Source organism: Bombus pascuorum, chromosome 1, assembly GCF_905332965.1.
Source record: "Bombus pascuorum chromosome 1, iyBomPasc1.1, whole genome shotgun sequence".
In the NCBI taxonomy this organism is placed as follows: domain Eukaryota; kingdom Metazoa; phylum Arthropoda; class Insecta; order Hymenoptera; family Apidae; genus Bombus; species Bombus pascuorum.
The window spans coordinates 33,661,194-33,678,586 of NC_083488.1; the positions used below are offsets into that span (position 1 = coordinate 33,661,194).

Sequence of the window (17,393 nt, forward strand, 5' to 3'; positions counted from 1 at the left end):
ATTGAAAAGGTCTATTATTTAATCGGGAATTTCCAGCATAAGAATCCTATCATTTTGTTAATGAACGATCCGCTACGCAGCAACGGGCGAAAATAATGGGCAGTTCTGTAAACAAACCATTTCTGTGTTTTATCGTACGAATTTGGTATTCGTTATAAGGTATACGTACTCGGTGAAACCCGCTAATTAGTTTGTTCGATGGATGTTGCTTCGCAGTTTAAATTCCCGATTTATAAATTCATCGTGTAACGGTTATTTCGGATTTTCTGTCTCTTCTACGCAGAGTGGTATTCTCCTTGAAATTTGAACCAACTTATTAGTTTCTGTTTGTTCGTTCGAGCTGAATCAAAGAACGAAGATATGAAAGATGCAAAAATTCTAAAATGAAACGAAATGAAAGTGTGCAGTTATACGCGCGATACAGGAGAGGAAAATCGTTCGCGAAGAAAGAAAAGACGTACTTTCTAGGTTCGTTGTATTTTCATAAAGCCCTTTTACTACGTTCGACAAATTTATAAAACGAGATAGCTTTGACATCGCCCTGACGACATACGAACTGGTAGAAGAATCTTCCATCCATTCTGCCATTCCTTTCAAACGGTACAAGCTTCAGTTTGCCACGACTTCCGGGTAAAGGTTAGCAATGTTGACATTGTAGTTTCACGAATATCATCTCATATATAGTGGATACCGGAATTTGCCGAGATCCAAGCTAGGTAACTGCTGACACGAGTGTATACACCCGGATGTATCATAGTTTTACATCCTAATCCGTAGGATAGAACACCAATCAGCGTCTGGCCTTCCATCAGCGGAGCACCTGGATCACCCTGCAAGCAGACGAGGGTTGACGGTTTCAGTGATTACTTGTAGCTCCGAGTTCTGTCTTTCTCGCGTACAATATCTATTTCTGTTTGACCGAAATAGATGCACCCGTTATCGTTTGACGTTTATCATTCGAAAATAAATTACTTTGTCAGTTTATTTTTAGATATCGAACGATTTTAAGTAAACGCTTCTGTGTTTCAACGGGGGAAAAATAATTATTTTGAAAACAGTTTTCGAATATGATTGAAATATATAAAAAAAAGAAGAGTTTTTAAAATATACAGGGTGCGCCGTTAGAATTCGGACAGAATTCAATTTGTAGTTCCCACCATATTAGAATTCAGATGTTTGTGCTGATTGACTCTGAAGTTAGTTAAATATGTCAATAAGTCTTCTATAACCTCAAAATGACAGAACTCGTTAAGCAAAACCCGGAATACGATAGAAGAGCGGCGATTATAGAAAGTCTTCGCGCCGGGTGGATGCCAAAGTGAATCGGAGGAACGACCGTTGGCTGGCCCACAATCTCGAAGATGTTCCTGTTGTGGGCAAAACCAAATTTCCAGCAAGTGTTCACGTTTTGAGCGTTGTCTCAAGTGAGGGCGACGTCATGCCTCCGCACTTCTTCCAAAAAGGCGAAAGAATCACAAAGGAGGTTTATTTGGAGGTCCTGAAGACAGTAATAAAGCCGTGGATGGAAATTACGGCTTCTGGAAGGCCGTATTTATTTCAACAAGATGGCGCACCTGCTCACACAAGTCATCTTGTTCAAAATTGGCTCTCTGACAATGTGGACATGTTTTGGTCGAAAGATTTCTGGCCTCCTAACAGTCCCGACCTAAACCCATTGGACTATTACGTGTGGGGCGTTATCGAGAGACAAACTAATAAATGCAGGCACCCCAACGTCAACTCCCTACGAGCTGCTATCGAGTCAGAATTCGCGACAATTAAACGCGACCAGTTGAAGTCAGCGTGCTCGCGCTTTAGAGCAAGAATAGAGCAGGTCATAGAGGCAGAGGGTGGTTACATAGAATAAAAGTTCTCAGCAAGGACCCTTTAAATGAGATATAACAACATTTTCATGTGTTTTTGTGTATTGACTTAAATAAACAACTTTCTGCACAAAACTTCTTTTGTCCGGATTCTAACGGCGCACCCTGTATTAATAATAATTGCAATAATAGAATTATATTCGCGTAAACGAATTTCATTCGTTTTATTTGATACAGACGAAAACAAATAACCCAGTGAGAAGTGAAAGCGAACTTTGATTTCACTTGATTATTTAGATTTAGAGATGTAAATATAATTTCTAACTTTTTTCTAACAACAGTTGAAAATATCGTTCATACAGGTAATAAAATGCACTAAAAAATAAAATTATTGAGATTGAAAATTGTGAGAGAAGGTAGATAAAACGACTGTTGTCAATAAAGACAGAAGCTTGTTTCAAATTTTAAAATCTAACATCGCCTCGTGCGTTATACGTATATGTATTATAGTACTTGCCAATAACCTCGAACAAAGAACGCGAAAATTGCCACTGTAGAACGTTTCGAAAACTTTGCTTAGTTTTGTTTCGTTTAAACGCGTTCGCATTCAAAAATTCAGCGTTCGAAATCTCCATCGCGTTTATCTGTTTTGAAAAGACGGTGCAACGTTACATAACTTTTGCGGGCTTGCATTTCCAATAGAGAAATATTCATGCGAAAGAGACAAGGGAGGGATAAAAAAAAATGGAACAAAAATTGGAATCTATCGGCGATAGAGAACCAGTCGAAAGATATGGATTTTTCTATCGCTCTGGCGAATTTTATTGTTATTACTATAACGATGGGGCGTGTAGGAATCTCCGTAGCTTTATGACAATTTTCTATTATGCACGATGAATAATGTTCACTTTCTATTCAGCTGACCGTATTCAAACGTTGCTTATAAACCCGAAGTATCTTTTGTGCATTGTATCGACGAACCGTTATCACGACGATTCAGTCAGAAATGGAACACAATGTCAGATATTGGCGTTAATGATACCATCGATAGTGTCTATAATTAATTGGACTTGTTTGAGAATTTGCCAACGTTCTTCCTTTCGCAGAATGAAAAATAAACAAGAAGATTCAAGAGTGGGGAAAGATTTTTATTAATTATATTCGAACGTAAATCTATTCTGAATTTCTGCCAAATCTTAGAAATACGACAGTGTAATTACCGAAGATACTTTCGGCTATACGTATATTTGAAATCAAAGCCAAATGAAAATTATACGAGCTGTTCAGAAGCCATATCGATCACCTTCATAAATCAAAAGACAAGAATGAGAAATTATTCAAAGTTTAAATCCAATTGAAGGAATGAAACTTGAAATTATTTCCAACTTTACGAAAGAACAAGATTTCAACGATTTCGGGATACATGAAATTTTTATTTCTCACTCTAGATCCGAAAAGCATTCGCCCGTGTATGCAATTAAAATCCTTTTCTCTCTTTAAAATACTCAAATTTAACTAACATTAGCGTGCGAATGCTAAATTGCGCTTTTCCAACACACAAATCGCAAATGAACTTGCGACGAACCTATAATTATCTGAAATTCCTTGACCCAATGGATACCAAGCGTTCGCCGTTCGTTTCGCCTGCTAATTACGGATCGCATAAATTTTCAACCTCGATGGTCCGGTTTATCCGGTCTTTTCGAATTCCGTCCACGTACGAATCGTTCGAATCTAGATCACTGGATTTATCTGCTCGACGTTATCTTTGCGCTCGACTCAAAGCCTTGAAATCGAGTGCATCAGTTTGCTTGACAATTTGGTTCGGTCACCGCGCCGCCTGAATTAGTCGAACGACTGTCTCGACCCGGCAAACGTTAAATTGTTGATTAATTGTACGACCAAGTGTAAGCAGCCAGAGTACGTGGAGAACAATTATAATCGACTGAGACTGTGAGATCGTGTGGAAAAGTGTTGCAAATGTGTCGAAACTTTTTGAAACACAAAATTAATTGATAAGTGGACTGCGGATATTTACGTAGATTCATATTTTTATAAACACAACCAAAGAAATAGAATCTATACAGAAATTTGGTCAAATATTTTAATTACCGTCTTAATTTGTATACTTTTGCACGTTAGATGCTGTAGGAATACAACGATATTTCACGCATAAGCATAAGTACCCTTACGCAGATACCCACACGGACATTTGAACAGGACACTTACACAGATCATACTCGTTACTGTATAGAGAATGGGGCTCAAAGTATTTAAGGGATCATGGGTCATTACCTAAGTCTAGTCTGAAAGTAACTGGCCAACAATCAACAATTCTTGTATACGTTGTTAATTATATCACTCGCTTATATACATCAGGTTCTGTAGATCCGTTTAATAAACATCACTGAGTATTATTTCAACACAGACATCGTGTCTTCCAAAGATTATTAATCTTAACTTCAAGATTAAATTCTAACAGATGCATTTTATACGCTTTTACATCTTCAGATTTGCCAGAAAATGCAACAAATACAAACGAAAAGTTCTAACGACTCCGAATTCTAACGAAAAATCGCATCGATTAATAGAAAAGCTATACGTAAGACCATTTGTTTAGAGAGCTTCGTTATGACCTATAAATTTTCGAGCGATTAATACGTTCACAACACAAACATCGTGTCTTCCAAAGATTATTAATCTTAACTTCAAGATTAAATTCCAACAGATGCATTTTATACGCTTTTACATCTTCAGATTTGCAAGAAAATGCAACAAATACAAATGAAAAGTTCTAACGACTCCGAATTCTAACGAAAAATCGCATCAATTAATAGAAAAGCTATAGGTAAGACCATCTGTTTAGAGAGCTTCGTTATGACCTATAAATTTTCGGGCGATTAATACGTTCACAACACAAACATCGTGTCTTCCAAAGATTATCAATCTTAACTTCAAGATTAAATTCTAACAGATGCATTTTATACGCTTTTACATCTTCAGATTTGCCAGCAAATGCAACAAATACAAATGAAAAGTTCTAACGACTCCGAATTCTAACGAAAAATCGCATCGATTAATAGAAAAGCTATACGTAAGACCATTTGTTTAGAGAGCTTCGTTATGACCTATACATTTTCGAGCGATTAATACGTTCACAACACAAACATCGTGTCTCCCAAAGATTATTAATCTTAACTTCAAGATTAAATTCCAACAGATGCATTTTATACGCTTTTACATCTTCAGATTTGCAAGAAAATGCAACAAATACAAATGAAAAGTTCTAACGACTCCGAATTCTAACGAAAGATCGCATCGATTAATAGAAAAGCTATACGTAAGACCATTTGTTTAGAGAGCTTCGTTGTGACCTATAAATTTTCGAGCGATTAATACGTTCACAACACAAACATCGTGTCTTCCAAAGATTATTAATCTTAACTTCAAGATTAAATTCTAACAGATGCATTTTATACGCTTTTACATCTTCAGATTTGCAAGAAAATGCAACAAATACAAATGAAAAGTTCTAACGACTCCGAATTCTAACGAAAGATCGCATCGATTAATAGAAAAGCTACACGTAAGAAGACCATTTGTTTAGAGAGCTTCGTTATGACCTATAAATTTTCGAGCGATTAATACGTTCGATAATTTCTTTAGATTTAATTTTATTCATAGCTTTTATCAAAACAAACCTCGTCGCTTCTATGTATGTACCTCTCTAAGCTTTTCAATTACACAATAATAACAAATTCAGTGATTTAATCGTTATTTTACCGATAACCATATGATTGAAACGTTAATCGAAATGCTGACTCGTTGAATTATTATCGCGAACGCGTTGTTAAGAGAACTTTACAAAGGAAAACTCTAACGAACGAAATAGAATCGAACGAATGCTTGTGTTAATAAACGATAAACAATGCCAATGGAATCCAAGAAATTTCAATAGCCATTGAATATTCAGAGGATAATGTGGTATTGGTGCATGAATCGGCGCATTGTTGTTTCACATATCATTGTTCGTCAAGAAGTACCGTTTCTAAAATTCCAGCTGCGTTTTCGTGATAGTTCGACGAATGGACGATTCGATATAAATTTACGATCCTAGATATATGTGTCTGATTTATGCGATTGTCTTTTAAGGTTCATACTGTTGAGATATGTATAATTTTCTGTGCTGGACTGGGTTAAATGCGTATTAGAGTTACTTGTATGTGAGTATCAGTGTGTGGATACATGTGTGTAAGCGTCAGAGGGCATCCAGGCCTTAGTTAGCACAAAAGACGATTGGCAGTGGTTTAAAAGCATCTGGAAGAGTCGGTTAACAGTCGAGTGTAGAAGAAAGTGCTGAGACGCGTGCAAGTGTGTATCGATGAACATATGAGAAATCGTCCATGAAATAAATACATTATTACTTTAATATTAATCCTCAGTGTATATTCAGTGTTCCTATAACATTATTTCGGCTCCAAAGATCCACAATTCTCAACACAAACTTTTCGGAGAAAATAGGTAAAGGAATTGGCTGGATACGCGTCGACCCTAAAATATTTTAGAGATGATCCTACAAGTTGTAGGTCACAAGTTACTAGCGCTGATAATGAAAAATCGAGGAAAGTTCAGAAACTTATCACGAAATATCCGAGAAATTAATTGTTGCTCTCGATTCTTGAACAGTACCTATATCAAAAAGAGAAGTAGAGTTTGCAGACGATGCGTAATTTGCATTTCAATGATCTTGCCAAACTCTCTTGCACTTCAAAACTATGAAACTATTCGAACTCCTTAACTCATTGTCAGAACTTCAAAAACTTCAAATATGCAATTCTCAACCCTGTACAGAATCCGGTGCTTCTTCGGCGCTTCTGCCTCGTCTTCGTTTACAACGAACCATAGTAAAAATAACTCAACTTTGTTAAACGACTTTTCTTTGCCTAAGATGCTATCTTCGACGAACAATTAGCTCAACTTTCCCTAAAACATCCACTCGATCATTTATGCTGAACAATCAACCATCCTGTTCGATCCACTAATTGCACGGCAAACAATGACCACCAAAACAAAGTGATCCGTCTTCCTTACCGTCCAACCTGCCAAACCAACCTCCGGTGGTACATTTTTGGGGACTCGTGCCCTGTATTTCGGAAACGGTCGCGGCTAACATCACCGTGTCATGCAAGCAACATGTACGTAACACGGTGTCTCGCATAACTGGGTCAATCATTGTACCTCGAAAACGGTAGAAAATAGAAAAAGTTTTCGTTAGGCAAAATTGTCTATGTTGGAACTGATGGTGTTTCGAGGATTTTAGGCTCGCCTCTACCTTTTTAAACGAAACTATCCATCTTTTTATACGATCGACGCGTTTTGTTATTTTCTATTAAAATGCTTAGATCAAAAATTGATTAGTTCAAGGGGTATTTTAAATTTAACTTTGTAGAACGCATTTCATGAAAAACAAGGAAAGGCATACTCTTGAGTTTAAAATACTACGAAATTAAAAAGTTCAAAATATCTTTCACTCTGATCGGACTTTCGATCTAAGACTTAATATTATTTTATACAGAATACAAAATTTCATTCGTCGGTGCGGAAAAACAATTTTTGAACTCGCTAATCTTTAAATCTTATCCATAGGGAATAAAAAGACGCGTCGATCGATTTACATGTGAAAAGAAACTTAAAAATTAATCGACTTTCATAGAGAAATCCTTAATACGTTTTCGTAGAAAATAAGAAAACGCATCGATTAGTAGATATAAAACTGGTAGTTCCATTAAACAAGGTATAGGTGACCTCAAGATCTTTAAAGCTCCACACCTGTCCAAGTATTCATACCGAGCCACGTATCATTCGAAACCATTTAACTTTGCCTAATGAAATTGTTTCCCATCTTCTGTCCTACCAAAGCTATGGTCTATTCCAGTAGCATGGGATATCCTGTATAACTACATATACAGGTAAAGTGGCGCAGCGTATCGGTATCACACAGAGGCAAGCGTCGAGTGGCATCGCATACGACGAGGTCGAGGAATCTCCTTGGCAAGACCCTTCAGGGCGCTTAACTGCCGCAGGGTTGTCTCGGCTCGCGAATCCACACATCTCTCCCTTTCCTCTGCCTATGATCTCAGTTTCCAACCGCTTTCTGCCCCTTGGATCTGCTTCTAGGCCACGTTCTCTGATCTCCGTCTTACCTGACACGTCTCTACCTCGCGGGTCATGTTACCAGCGCAGAGCATCGTCTGGAGCACTGGCTCGTAACAGGGCATCCTCGAGCTGCAGATACTCTGATTCACGAGCGGTACAGTTGTCACCGTGAGCCGAGATTCCACCGGACCAGCCTGAAAATCGTTGATCGATCAAACGGATCCCATGGTGCTTCAGGATAACTAAGACAATGGCTTGACTGGATGAAGCGTAGTGTGTACGATCGTCGACGTGCATGGATGAAGATATCGATTGTCGGATGAGAAGATCGATACGCGCAGCTTTATTCGGATTAATCAAACGACTCAATTGCAACGAGCCATGTCACGCAAGGTGACGAAAACTCAATTCGATCAATTTGACTAATCCGAACGAAGCTTGAGCTAAGAACGACACTTTGTTTGTGGGGAGTTTTTAGAAAATTTGAGAAGGTTAATTTGAATATCGAAAAATGAAAAGTAGAAGAGAGAAGCTTCGATTTATAATTCATCGACTGTCTTTAAACGTCTCTTTGAACGTTTTCAAGCGAAGAATTTTCATGGAACGAATATCGTGTTGTTACGATAGGATAAAAATCGTTTGATCTATTGCTTTTGAAAATAACGCGAAATATCGTTCTGGCAATTTTGCCCGGGCGTTAACGAAATTGAAATGCGCGTTGTTGCTTGTTTCTTTATTCGGCAATTGAAAATTGGCCATCATAAAAGGTGTATACATTTGTTTTTTCCGCGTTCGCTAGATATCGTATCAGAACAAAAATGGAATCAGATATCGGGATGAAAGTGAATATTTAGTGAACGAGTTTGCGTTTTAATGATCGCACGATGACACGGAAAGATAATCAGCGCCGAGCATAAAACGAATGTTCGTTTGCTACGATTTTCCAGCGCGATACAATGTTAAAAACACGGCACATTTTCATCGTATTTTACCGTGTTATCGGTAGAAATATTTTTGCCAATTTATATCCGATTGTTGAATATAAGAATCACGTGGCACAGCAACGTTTCACGATACATCAAAATTTATAAAATTAGAAACATAGATAAACGATTAACGAATGGTGTTGACACATTTTACCAAACTTTATTGACAGCACGAAAGTTTTATTTTATTAATAACACGAGAAACAGCACCTACCAGAGTGTGCCTCCAGCCTGTCACGTAACACGTCGTTCCATCATCGAGCTTGGAGTCTTTCTTTTCCGGAAGTCCTATCGGCAACAATTTCTCGCCGAATTGTACGGGAATTCTCAGCTGTGCTCCAGAAAAATACGATATAATTAAATATTAATCTCCAAACGTTTTCTCAAGACCGTTTTATCTAACACGATGTTTCCCTTATAAGGATAGAATTTGTAAATATCTTTTGCAAAACTTATTTTTCACTTTTCAACGACAATCTCGGGAATTAACATCGTAAACGTCATTGACACGTTTCGTCTTCAACTTTCCACCAATGCATCATCGCCAGACGTTTATTGAATTTTTCGCACCTACGTTGAACCGTTCGTTTTCAAGTTTCTACCACAACAGCTAAATATCTCTATACCATTATCTACTTGTAGAAGAGACAGGAGATATTGGATTTAAAATCGTTGGAAAAGGAAAAAGTAACAGTATCTCGACGATATCTCGAAAAATTAGTTTTCTGTAAATTTTCTATCGTTTTATATCACGTAGAATATCGATAGTTTACTCAAAAAGAAATGAAATTTTCACAAGGCGGATACAATTTTAACGGTTTAGGGAAATCTTCAAAAATGGAAAAATACGTTTGATCGAGAACAAAGTCAAAGAGCACAGCGGTATTAAAAGGTTCAGACAAGTATATCGATCATTTGACTTGAAAATTCTGCCAAAATGTTTAGCTTTCGTTTGACAAAAATCGCGATAACAAGTCGAATTATTCATACCTTGATAAGCGCGATGTTATTGAGCAGCACGTACTTATCAAAATCTTCGTGTACGACGATGTTGGCCACTTCCAATTCGTCTCCTCCGACAAAAAGCATGGACGAACGTACTCGTACAGTCGTCGTAGCTGGGTTCGAACTGTAAGCAATTACGTTCCGTTATTCGTTGGCTAGTTCGCGCTGATACGCAATTTCTATAAAACCGCGTGGAATTCCGTGCACGATACTCACCGAGAAACACAGGACGCCACGGTTATCACCCATGATTCGTGCACTAACGCTCCGCTACAAATATGTTTCCCATACATCTCGATGGACACCTGTATCACACGAGCAATCACCAAACGAAACATCGTATTTTCTATTCGAAACTATTGTACGTAGAATCGCAAAATTGAGTTAATGTACTTAAATCACCTTTTGTAATTATTTGCATCCATGATACGATTTGAGCGAAAAATGTATATTTTTCTAGAGGTAGTGAAAGAACTCTTTTTGTCATAGTTGCGATCAAACGTTCTTTTAAATTAAAACTCAAACAAGCAATGTCTATACGTCTATAGTTGATAAATAAAAAATATTACATTGTACATTACTTACCAAGTAATTTATTTATTTATTAAGTAATTACCAAGCAATTTATTCTTACTTGGTTTGCAAATATATGTACAACCATACTACTGAAACGACTGACGTGTGATTACATACTAAGTGAGTTGAACCGAGTTCTTTTAATCTTATCGTCTTAACTATGCACAAATGTTGGCAATCTTCGAATGTTACAATCAATATTTTGACTTACATGATAAGGATACTCTATGATGTTCGCATACTTGATGTTATCGGACGCAAGAACTGCACAGAAAATACAAAATATTTTGTTCGTTAATTCGACACTATTAACCCTCGCCTGTTATCATTCACTCGTAGATAATTCATCACAGTTAAGACGCAAATTAAATAGTTAATTTTAAAGTACGTCCTTTTAATTTCTACGATAATAATCGTTAAAATTATCAAAGATTAAACTTTAAGTAATTAAAAACTACTTAAAATTATACAGCTTAATACAAATCTGGTGCAAACGTGATACAAATGTATGTAGATAAATGTAAGCAATAAAGAAACATGAATTTGTGATACTTAAGAGTATGGATGTTTATCCACTTGTGGAAAATTTTGTGGTGCATAAATTTAACGAGACACAGAAAATAGGAAAATTTAAGTACTCGCTATCTCTATTTAGATTTAATTCCTTCGTGTTCACAACTAGCGTTTTTCCGACCCAACCGTATTCATCTAGAGTTAATGAAACTTACCATTTGCAAGAAGGATACAAAATAAGATCAGAATTTTTCTAACCATTTTAACACCGATCGATGAGGAGCAACGAGTAACTGGTTGAGTTGTAGAAGCTATGACCAGGTTAAAAGTTGTCGATATTCGTGTGAGGCCAAATATTTCGTTGATATCGCGACGTTATCGATCATTATCCGATGTCCAAGTTAGTCGTCGTTGAAACTTCAAAGGAACCCATTTCACGTAGCCCGATAAATTCGGCGGAAAAAAATGAAACGTTCACAGATTCCTGGTAAAACAGAGTTTCATCGACGCGTTCGACCATTCGAGTGAGATCGCGATTAGCGATATCGTATCGAGACTCGAGATAATGGAACAATCGTGTCAAGATTAGTCACATATCCAATTTGGAGCAATTTGCAACTAATCGATCGGACGTACTTGATAAAACGTATTTCTTGTATACATCGCGTGTGTACTTTGTGAGCTTTCGAGTGTCCGACCGCTCACGTTTTATATTGTTTTATCTGTGTCTACCTTCGATAAAAGCTTTCAACGCATTTTCTTATCGAAAGGTTCGATCGAACGAAACGAAACGTCAAAGACCGCTGTCTATTAGAAATAGTACGTTAAACAAAATATATTATCTCGCGTCACTCTTCTTCCTTCAGATTTTCGTAATTATAGGAATTCCTAATTTTTCGTAATACGTAGATTTCCAATGAAACTTTATACGATAAATAGACTCGAGATTTTCATGCATTTACGAGAAACGCGAAAGTGCGTATGATGCGCGTGATAAAAGGAAATATAGAAATATCTAAAGTAGAATAATCGTCGCAATATTTGGATAATAAATTTCTAATAAAATTTTATATAATAACTTCAGACGATAGAAAAATAAACTAGATTAAAAGTTATTAGAAACGAATATCGAGTAACAGAGAGAGAAAAGGAGGGATGAAAGACATTTCAAAGAATTTCAACGCTAGTGCAGATCACGGTAACAGTTATCTTGATCGAACTGTCCAACTGGATAAACTATCGGAGAAAGTTCGCGGTACTCTGGGGATCAAAGGTAGCCAAACGTAAAAAGCATTTCGCGGTTAAACAAACTATTTCATCCGTCAATCTGTCGTCGAACGTCAATATTGTATTCTCCCTTTGTGAAGCGATTGCTGTCGCTCTGTTTTACGATTATAACGGAATAACTAAAGCAAAAGTACCTTCGTACAGTCCGTTGCTATTTCCTTTTCCAAGTTGTTCTAATATGGCAGATAATAATATGACAGAATATCAGAAAGAAAAATATATCTTGCGGAAAATGATATATTAGGTTCGAATAAAATTTGCGAACATGTGCTTCTGTTTTCCTATTACAAGCTGCGATGAAAGATCCAAGTTATAAAGCAAACGATTGATCGTTCGAATTTTGCGCTCGTGCCTGATAATGATCCAATTGCAACAACTAATGAACTAATTTCAGTACTGTTTCCTTAAAAACTTATTATTGATGACATTGCTCGATAGCGCTAGTCTATTGTCGATTACGCTTGCTTTGGTTAATTTTCAAACGAAAAATTACCAGCCTTGAGTTGCACGAACCAGCATTGGACTGTCTTAACGCTTACACAACCTTCCTCAAACGTTAAGTTTATGTAATCAGTAACGTACAATTCGTTACAAATTGATAAGTATCAACTGTCTGTAGTCACTAACGTTCGATGCATGCTTATTACTGCAAAGTGTTTCTTCTTCGATGTAGCTGCTAACCAGCAACCGTTGGATGAAATTTAATACTTGGTATTCTAAAAAGAACACATTCCATACGAATCAATCAGAAAATTCACCTCAAGAGAACACATTCACATTCCACTTTGTACTCACATACATATTAAACTGGTATTTTGAACATTGAATCACTCACTCTTATTTTATTTAATTATATTTACGCAATAACGTTTACAGAAAAATATTTATCAAAAGTATAATACATTCTCTCCTTAAGATATGAATAATACTTTAGGAATATTATTTTAGCCACGTAGTATTTTATCGACTACATTGTATTTTAATTACAATTTAAGGATAATTATTTTTTAAACTCCACTGTGGGTCTTGATCCAGGACCGTAGATTAGCAACGTTCGTGTAAACACCAGGATATTTGGGTTTGGCGCACCCATAGCCCCAGGACACGAGTCCATACAGGATTCCATCAGCCGTCAAAGGTCCTCCAGAGTCACCTTGGCAGGCATCCTTTCCACCTGAGGTGTAACCGGCGCATATCATTCTATCGGTGATCTCGTTCATGTACCTGTAAGCATCTGCACACTCTGATTTTCTGACTATCGGAACCGATACTCTCATCAACTGTGCAGAAGTCGATCCACCTTCCTGTAACCATTCGGGAATTAATTTTTATTTAATTTAAGCGAGGAAGATGAATTTTGAGCAATTAACTTTTATTAATTTTACGTGAAAAATAGTATAGATACTATAAGTTTGGAAAAATACTGGTTAGTATATCTAATAATTATTGCTTCTCAATATGAAATTTAAGTTGATATTTATAATATATATGTATATATAGTTCTTTAATAACTTTATCATCTTTATATTTACAAAATATTGTAAATAAAGGTTTCGTTACGATTCAACTATCGCGTTTACCATAGTCCTATAAATTTCTTTTTAGAAAGTTCCTCGATTAGGGTATTAAGAAATCTTTTAAGAAAGTAAGACAAGAGCTTGTTTTAAAGAGTAACAGTTGTACGTACATTGAACAACAAATGATTTTTCACATAAATAGTTTACTCTCGTTTGAAAGTTAAATGGTCGATCGACATACCTTAAGCGCACCCCATCCAGTCACGTTCATTATCTTATCGTACAAAGGTTCCGTGTTTGCCGGTTCTATAGGTTGCACATTCGCACCAAACTTGATTGTGCCATTAATCTGAATCACAATTTTTATCGCATTAAGTTCAACAGTTCTTTGCTACTAAATTAAATGATCGAATAATATGAAAAAATTGTATTCAAACTAAACTAAAAAAATCACAACAGGTAGGTGATATCGAGACTTTTACATGTCAAAGTATTACAATTAATTATAACATAATATGTTATTGAAACGATTCTCTTAATTTAATTACAAACAAGTACTTCTGACTATCACATAACAGCGATACTAATCGCAGTTAATCAACAAACTAAAGACACGTTCGATGCTTCGTTCGAAATCCGTAGCGATAATTAAAATAAATATCTCATTCTCGATAGATAATATTTTAGTCTCTATCATCTTCATTCTGTCATTGCTTTTCTCTATTTCCTTATATCGTTCTACAGCATTGATACAGTGTCATGTACATCTTGTATGTAATAACAAGAGTGTTAAGTTTTATGCGTATTTTTTTAATTTAACGCGATTTATTATTGACGATATTTTGTCAACCGAGCGTCTTTCGTACGTTAGTATACGTTTACTCGATAGATATTGAAAATTCAAATTCGTTTATTTCACATACATATGTATACGTCTGATATTTCATGTACATATACATATGACATTTTACATAAATACATACATATGATATTTTACTTTCGACGATTTTTGTATGGAAAATTCAGAATCGGCATCTTTCACGCAATTTACCTGTCATAATCGTTTTATAATATGCAATATTTTTTCTACGTACCTCCAAAAGAGCGACATCAAAATCGATGGTTCGCGGATCGTACTTAGGGTGTCGAATGATTTTTTTTATTCCATAACCAGTGCCCAAGTCTTTGTGACTGCTACCAACTCGTATAGTATATCGGCTCGGAGCTGATCTGTAATCGATAGAACGTCAAAATACCAACCAGCCCGGATTTCCTTCGTACACGATGTACATACAACGAAATGCACTTTGTTGGTTTTCCAAAATATGCGTATGGTGTTTAACGACCTTATTGTTATTGCATAATGGCCGGCAATCGGAATGGAATGCGAGCCACAAAGCCGATTTAATATCGCGATAGCTTTAATAATTATTATCGTAATGAGCCAGTGAACATTCCGATGCGCGAAAATACCCGGATCATCCGTATGATCGTATCATGGTACTTCATCCCGGTGTTCGCCGAATTCGATTATTCGAAATGGCAAAGTAAAAGTAACATCGACTCGTTGACGAGTATAATATAACGTCGTTACAACGAAATTGTGACGTTGCCGTGTAGTTGAGGAATTTGAACGACTGTAATTCCTGTAATTCTGTTCTTCGTGTTACAGATTAAAGCGCGAAAAAGAGCTTTAATTTTACTATAAGTATATTCGTTTCCAATGTAATTGATTATTATTTTCTAACTTTCAATTGGTATCGCGGCGTTCTAGATGAAACATAGAAATCGAAAGGTCTCGTAATCGAATTTTAGACAACTGTATTAGAAGTGGTTGAGTTCAACAAATTCGAAATAAACGAACAAAATGATTTGAGAATTCTAAAAATAACGATAGAAAATATTTTAATTTACTTTCAATGGAACACGATCTTAGTTGAAAACATTCCCGCGACACCCTGTATCAATAGAATGTATATAAATTGAATTTTATGAAAAAATCCCTAGCTAAATTCTTCCTACGATAAACGGTTTTCCTGTTAATTAATTTTAGCATTTCGTCCGCAAAATATCGATTTAATGGATAAGCCAAGAGATTAACGCGCGAAGGATAAATTCAATTAAAGTTCGTTGAACGCAATCAAAGTCGAGATTACTACGTTTTGGTCCGGAAGATTCATACGCCACCAATGCGAAGCAGACGTTTATTCACGGTTGCTTAACGCACGCATTACTGTTAACTTTATGTATTTGTGTTATTACCCCACGCAATGAGCTGCAGTGATGGCCCAATTACTACTGATGATCGAGCCACCGCAAATGTGTCCGCTAGTTTGCAAACTTAGTTGATGCGGATGTTGACCTATGTCGACCTGGCTTCCTCCGATGATTCGAGAGTCCGGAAACGGAGGGAGCGGCTTCGGCACGGAGCCTGTGGCATTAAATTAGAGAAAATGAAGTAAGGAGGTTCATTAGAGAAAAACACGATAGATAGGTAGCGATATTTCTTATTCTTTTGATTGTAATACCACTTGATGGTTATGAGAGAAGGATTTTAATACGACATGATGAAAACGACCCGTTATGGATCTAAACACGCGAATCTTTTAAAAATACCTTAGTTAAAATTTAAAAATAGCAATAGTTGACTGCTGCGAGAAGCATTTTTTTTTTTTTTTTTAAGAACATTTTTAAAACGTTTAAAGGGATGAAAAAAACACACGCGCATCCCTTTCTATTTCACCCTCGCATCGATACATCACATGCAGCAATCGTATCTAATTACACAGCGCGAATCAGAAAAGGAACTTATTTGGAACATTCTATAAAGCGTACGACGAAAGCAGTTGTAAGATTTCAATTCAATTTTTCCATCGAGCCTCTACGATTGCTCTACGATAATTACTGCATGAAAACCAAAAAATTATTAATTTCTTATAGTCTATAAAATATATATTAAAGGCAGCTTCAAAATTTCGATTCGATCATTACTCCTGTCTATTTTACTTTCGTACGTTACGATGTAATTACACAGCGTGAAAAGCAGGAAAGAAATGATACGTTTGTAAAGCGATTTGTAGGGATAATAAGTATAAAAGAATTAAAGGACGGTGGAAATCCCTTTGCCCGCACTCACCAAGGCAGCCGACGATGAAAGCAGCGAGTAAAATAGTTCGCAACATCTTAGAACAATATGAAGATTGCGCGTAGCGAACGGCTTTTATACGGAAAACTTGCTACACTGATTCAGCGAAAAATCCTTATCTGAAGACAATGCACCGTGTTTTGCCCAAGTAGCACATGGTGCAGACATTCGTAATGTCGTAGTTACAAGGGATGAGCGGGGAAAGAAAGCATAGGGGACAAGGGGGATGGCGGATGGCGTAGGAGAAGAATAGCTGTGCCTTTTCGCAAACGTGATTGCAACGATATCACGAGATAAGAGTCGCGTCGCAGTATGCGGGAGGCGCGATAGGATTTTGAATAAGCGCACACTTCACCCGATAAGGAATTTTCAATGATCTTGCTGC

The 17,393-nt window shown here is 36.6% G+C and overlaps 2 protein-coding genes across 3 annotated transcripts; both read right to left on the reverse strand.

Moving 5' to 3' along the window:
- Positions 1-458: 458 nt before the first annotated feature.
- Positions 459-11,600, reverse strand: LOC132911578 (trypsin-4-like). 2 transcript variants are annotated; one of them, XM_060968281.1, is made up of 7 exons: positions 11,275-11,600; positions 10,758-10,810; positions 10,187-10,275; positions 9,956-10,094; positions 9,180-9,296; positions 8,027-8,173; positions 459-830 (listed from the first exon to the last, which is right to left on the reverse strand). In XM_060968281.1, the coding sequence occupies exons 1-7, from the start codon at positions 11,318-11,320 to the stop codon at positions 675-677; spliced, it is 747 nt and encodes a 248-aa protein (XP_060824264.1). In that variant the 5' UTR covers positions 11,321-11,600; the 3' UTR covers positions 459-674. The 2 variants fall into 2 exon arrangements, with proteins under 2 accessions (XP_060824264.1, XP_060824272.1); XM_060968289.1 differs by having other exon boundaries at positions 11,318-11,599.
- A 1,620-nt stretch (positions 11,601-13,220) lies between these two features.
- Positions 13,221-17,119, reverse strand: LOC132911574 (trypsin-2-like). Its single transcript, XM_060968267.1, has 5 exons — positions 17,000-17,119; positions 16,126-16,294; positions 14,958-15,093; positions 14,105-14,212; positions 13,221-13,650 (listed from the first exon to the last, which is right to left on the reverse strand). The coding sequence occupies exons 1-5, from the start codon at positions 17,043-17,045 to the stop codon at positions 13,354-13,356; spliced, it is 756 nt and encodes a 251-aa protein (XP_060824250.1). The 5' UTR covers positions 17,046-17,119; the 3' UTR covers positions 13,221-13,353.
- Positions 17,120-17,393: the final 274 nt, after the last annotated feature.

Coding starts and splice junctions, on each gene's coding strand:
- LOC132911578 (XM_060968281.1), bottom strand. CDS start 11,320: ATGGTTAGAAAAATTCTGATCTTATTTTGTATCCTTCTTGCAAATG. Junction 10,276..10,757: donor TCATAGAGTATCCTTATCAT/GTAAGTCAAAAT, acceptor CGTGTGATACAG/GTGTCCATCGAGATGTATGG. Junction 10,095..10,186: donor GTGGCGTCCTGTGTTTCTCG/GTGAGTATCGTG, acceptor AATTGCTTACAG/TTCGAACCCAGCTACGACGA.
- LOC132911574 (XM_060968267.1), bottom strand. CDS start 17,045: ATGTTGCGAACTATTTTACTCGCTGCTTTCATCGTCGGCTGCCTTG. Junction 15,094..16,125: donor ACTGCAGCTCATTGCGTGGG/GTAATAACACAA, acceptor TATCGATTACAG/ATCAGCTCCGAGCCGATATA. Junction 14,213..14,957: donor TTGATGTCGCTCTTTTGGAG/GTACGTAGAAAA, acceptor ATTGTGATTCAG/ATTAATGGCACAATCAAGTT.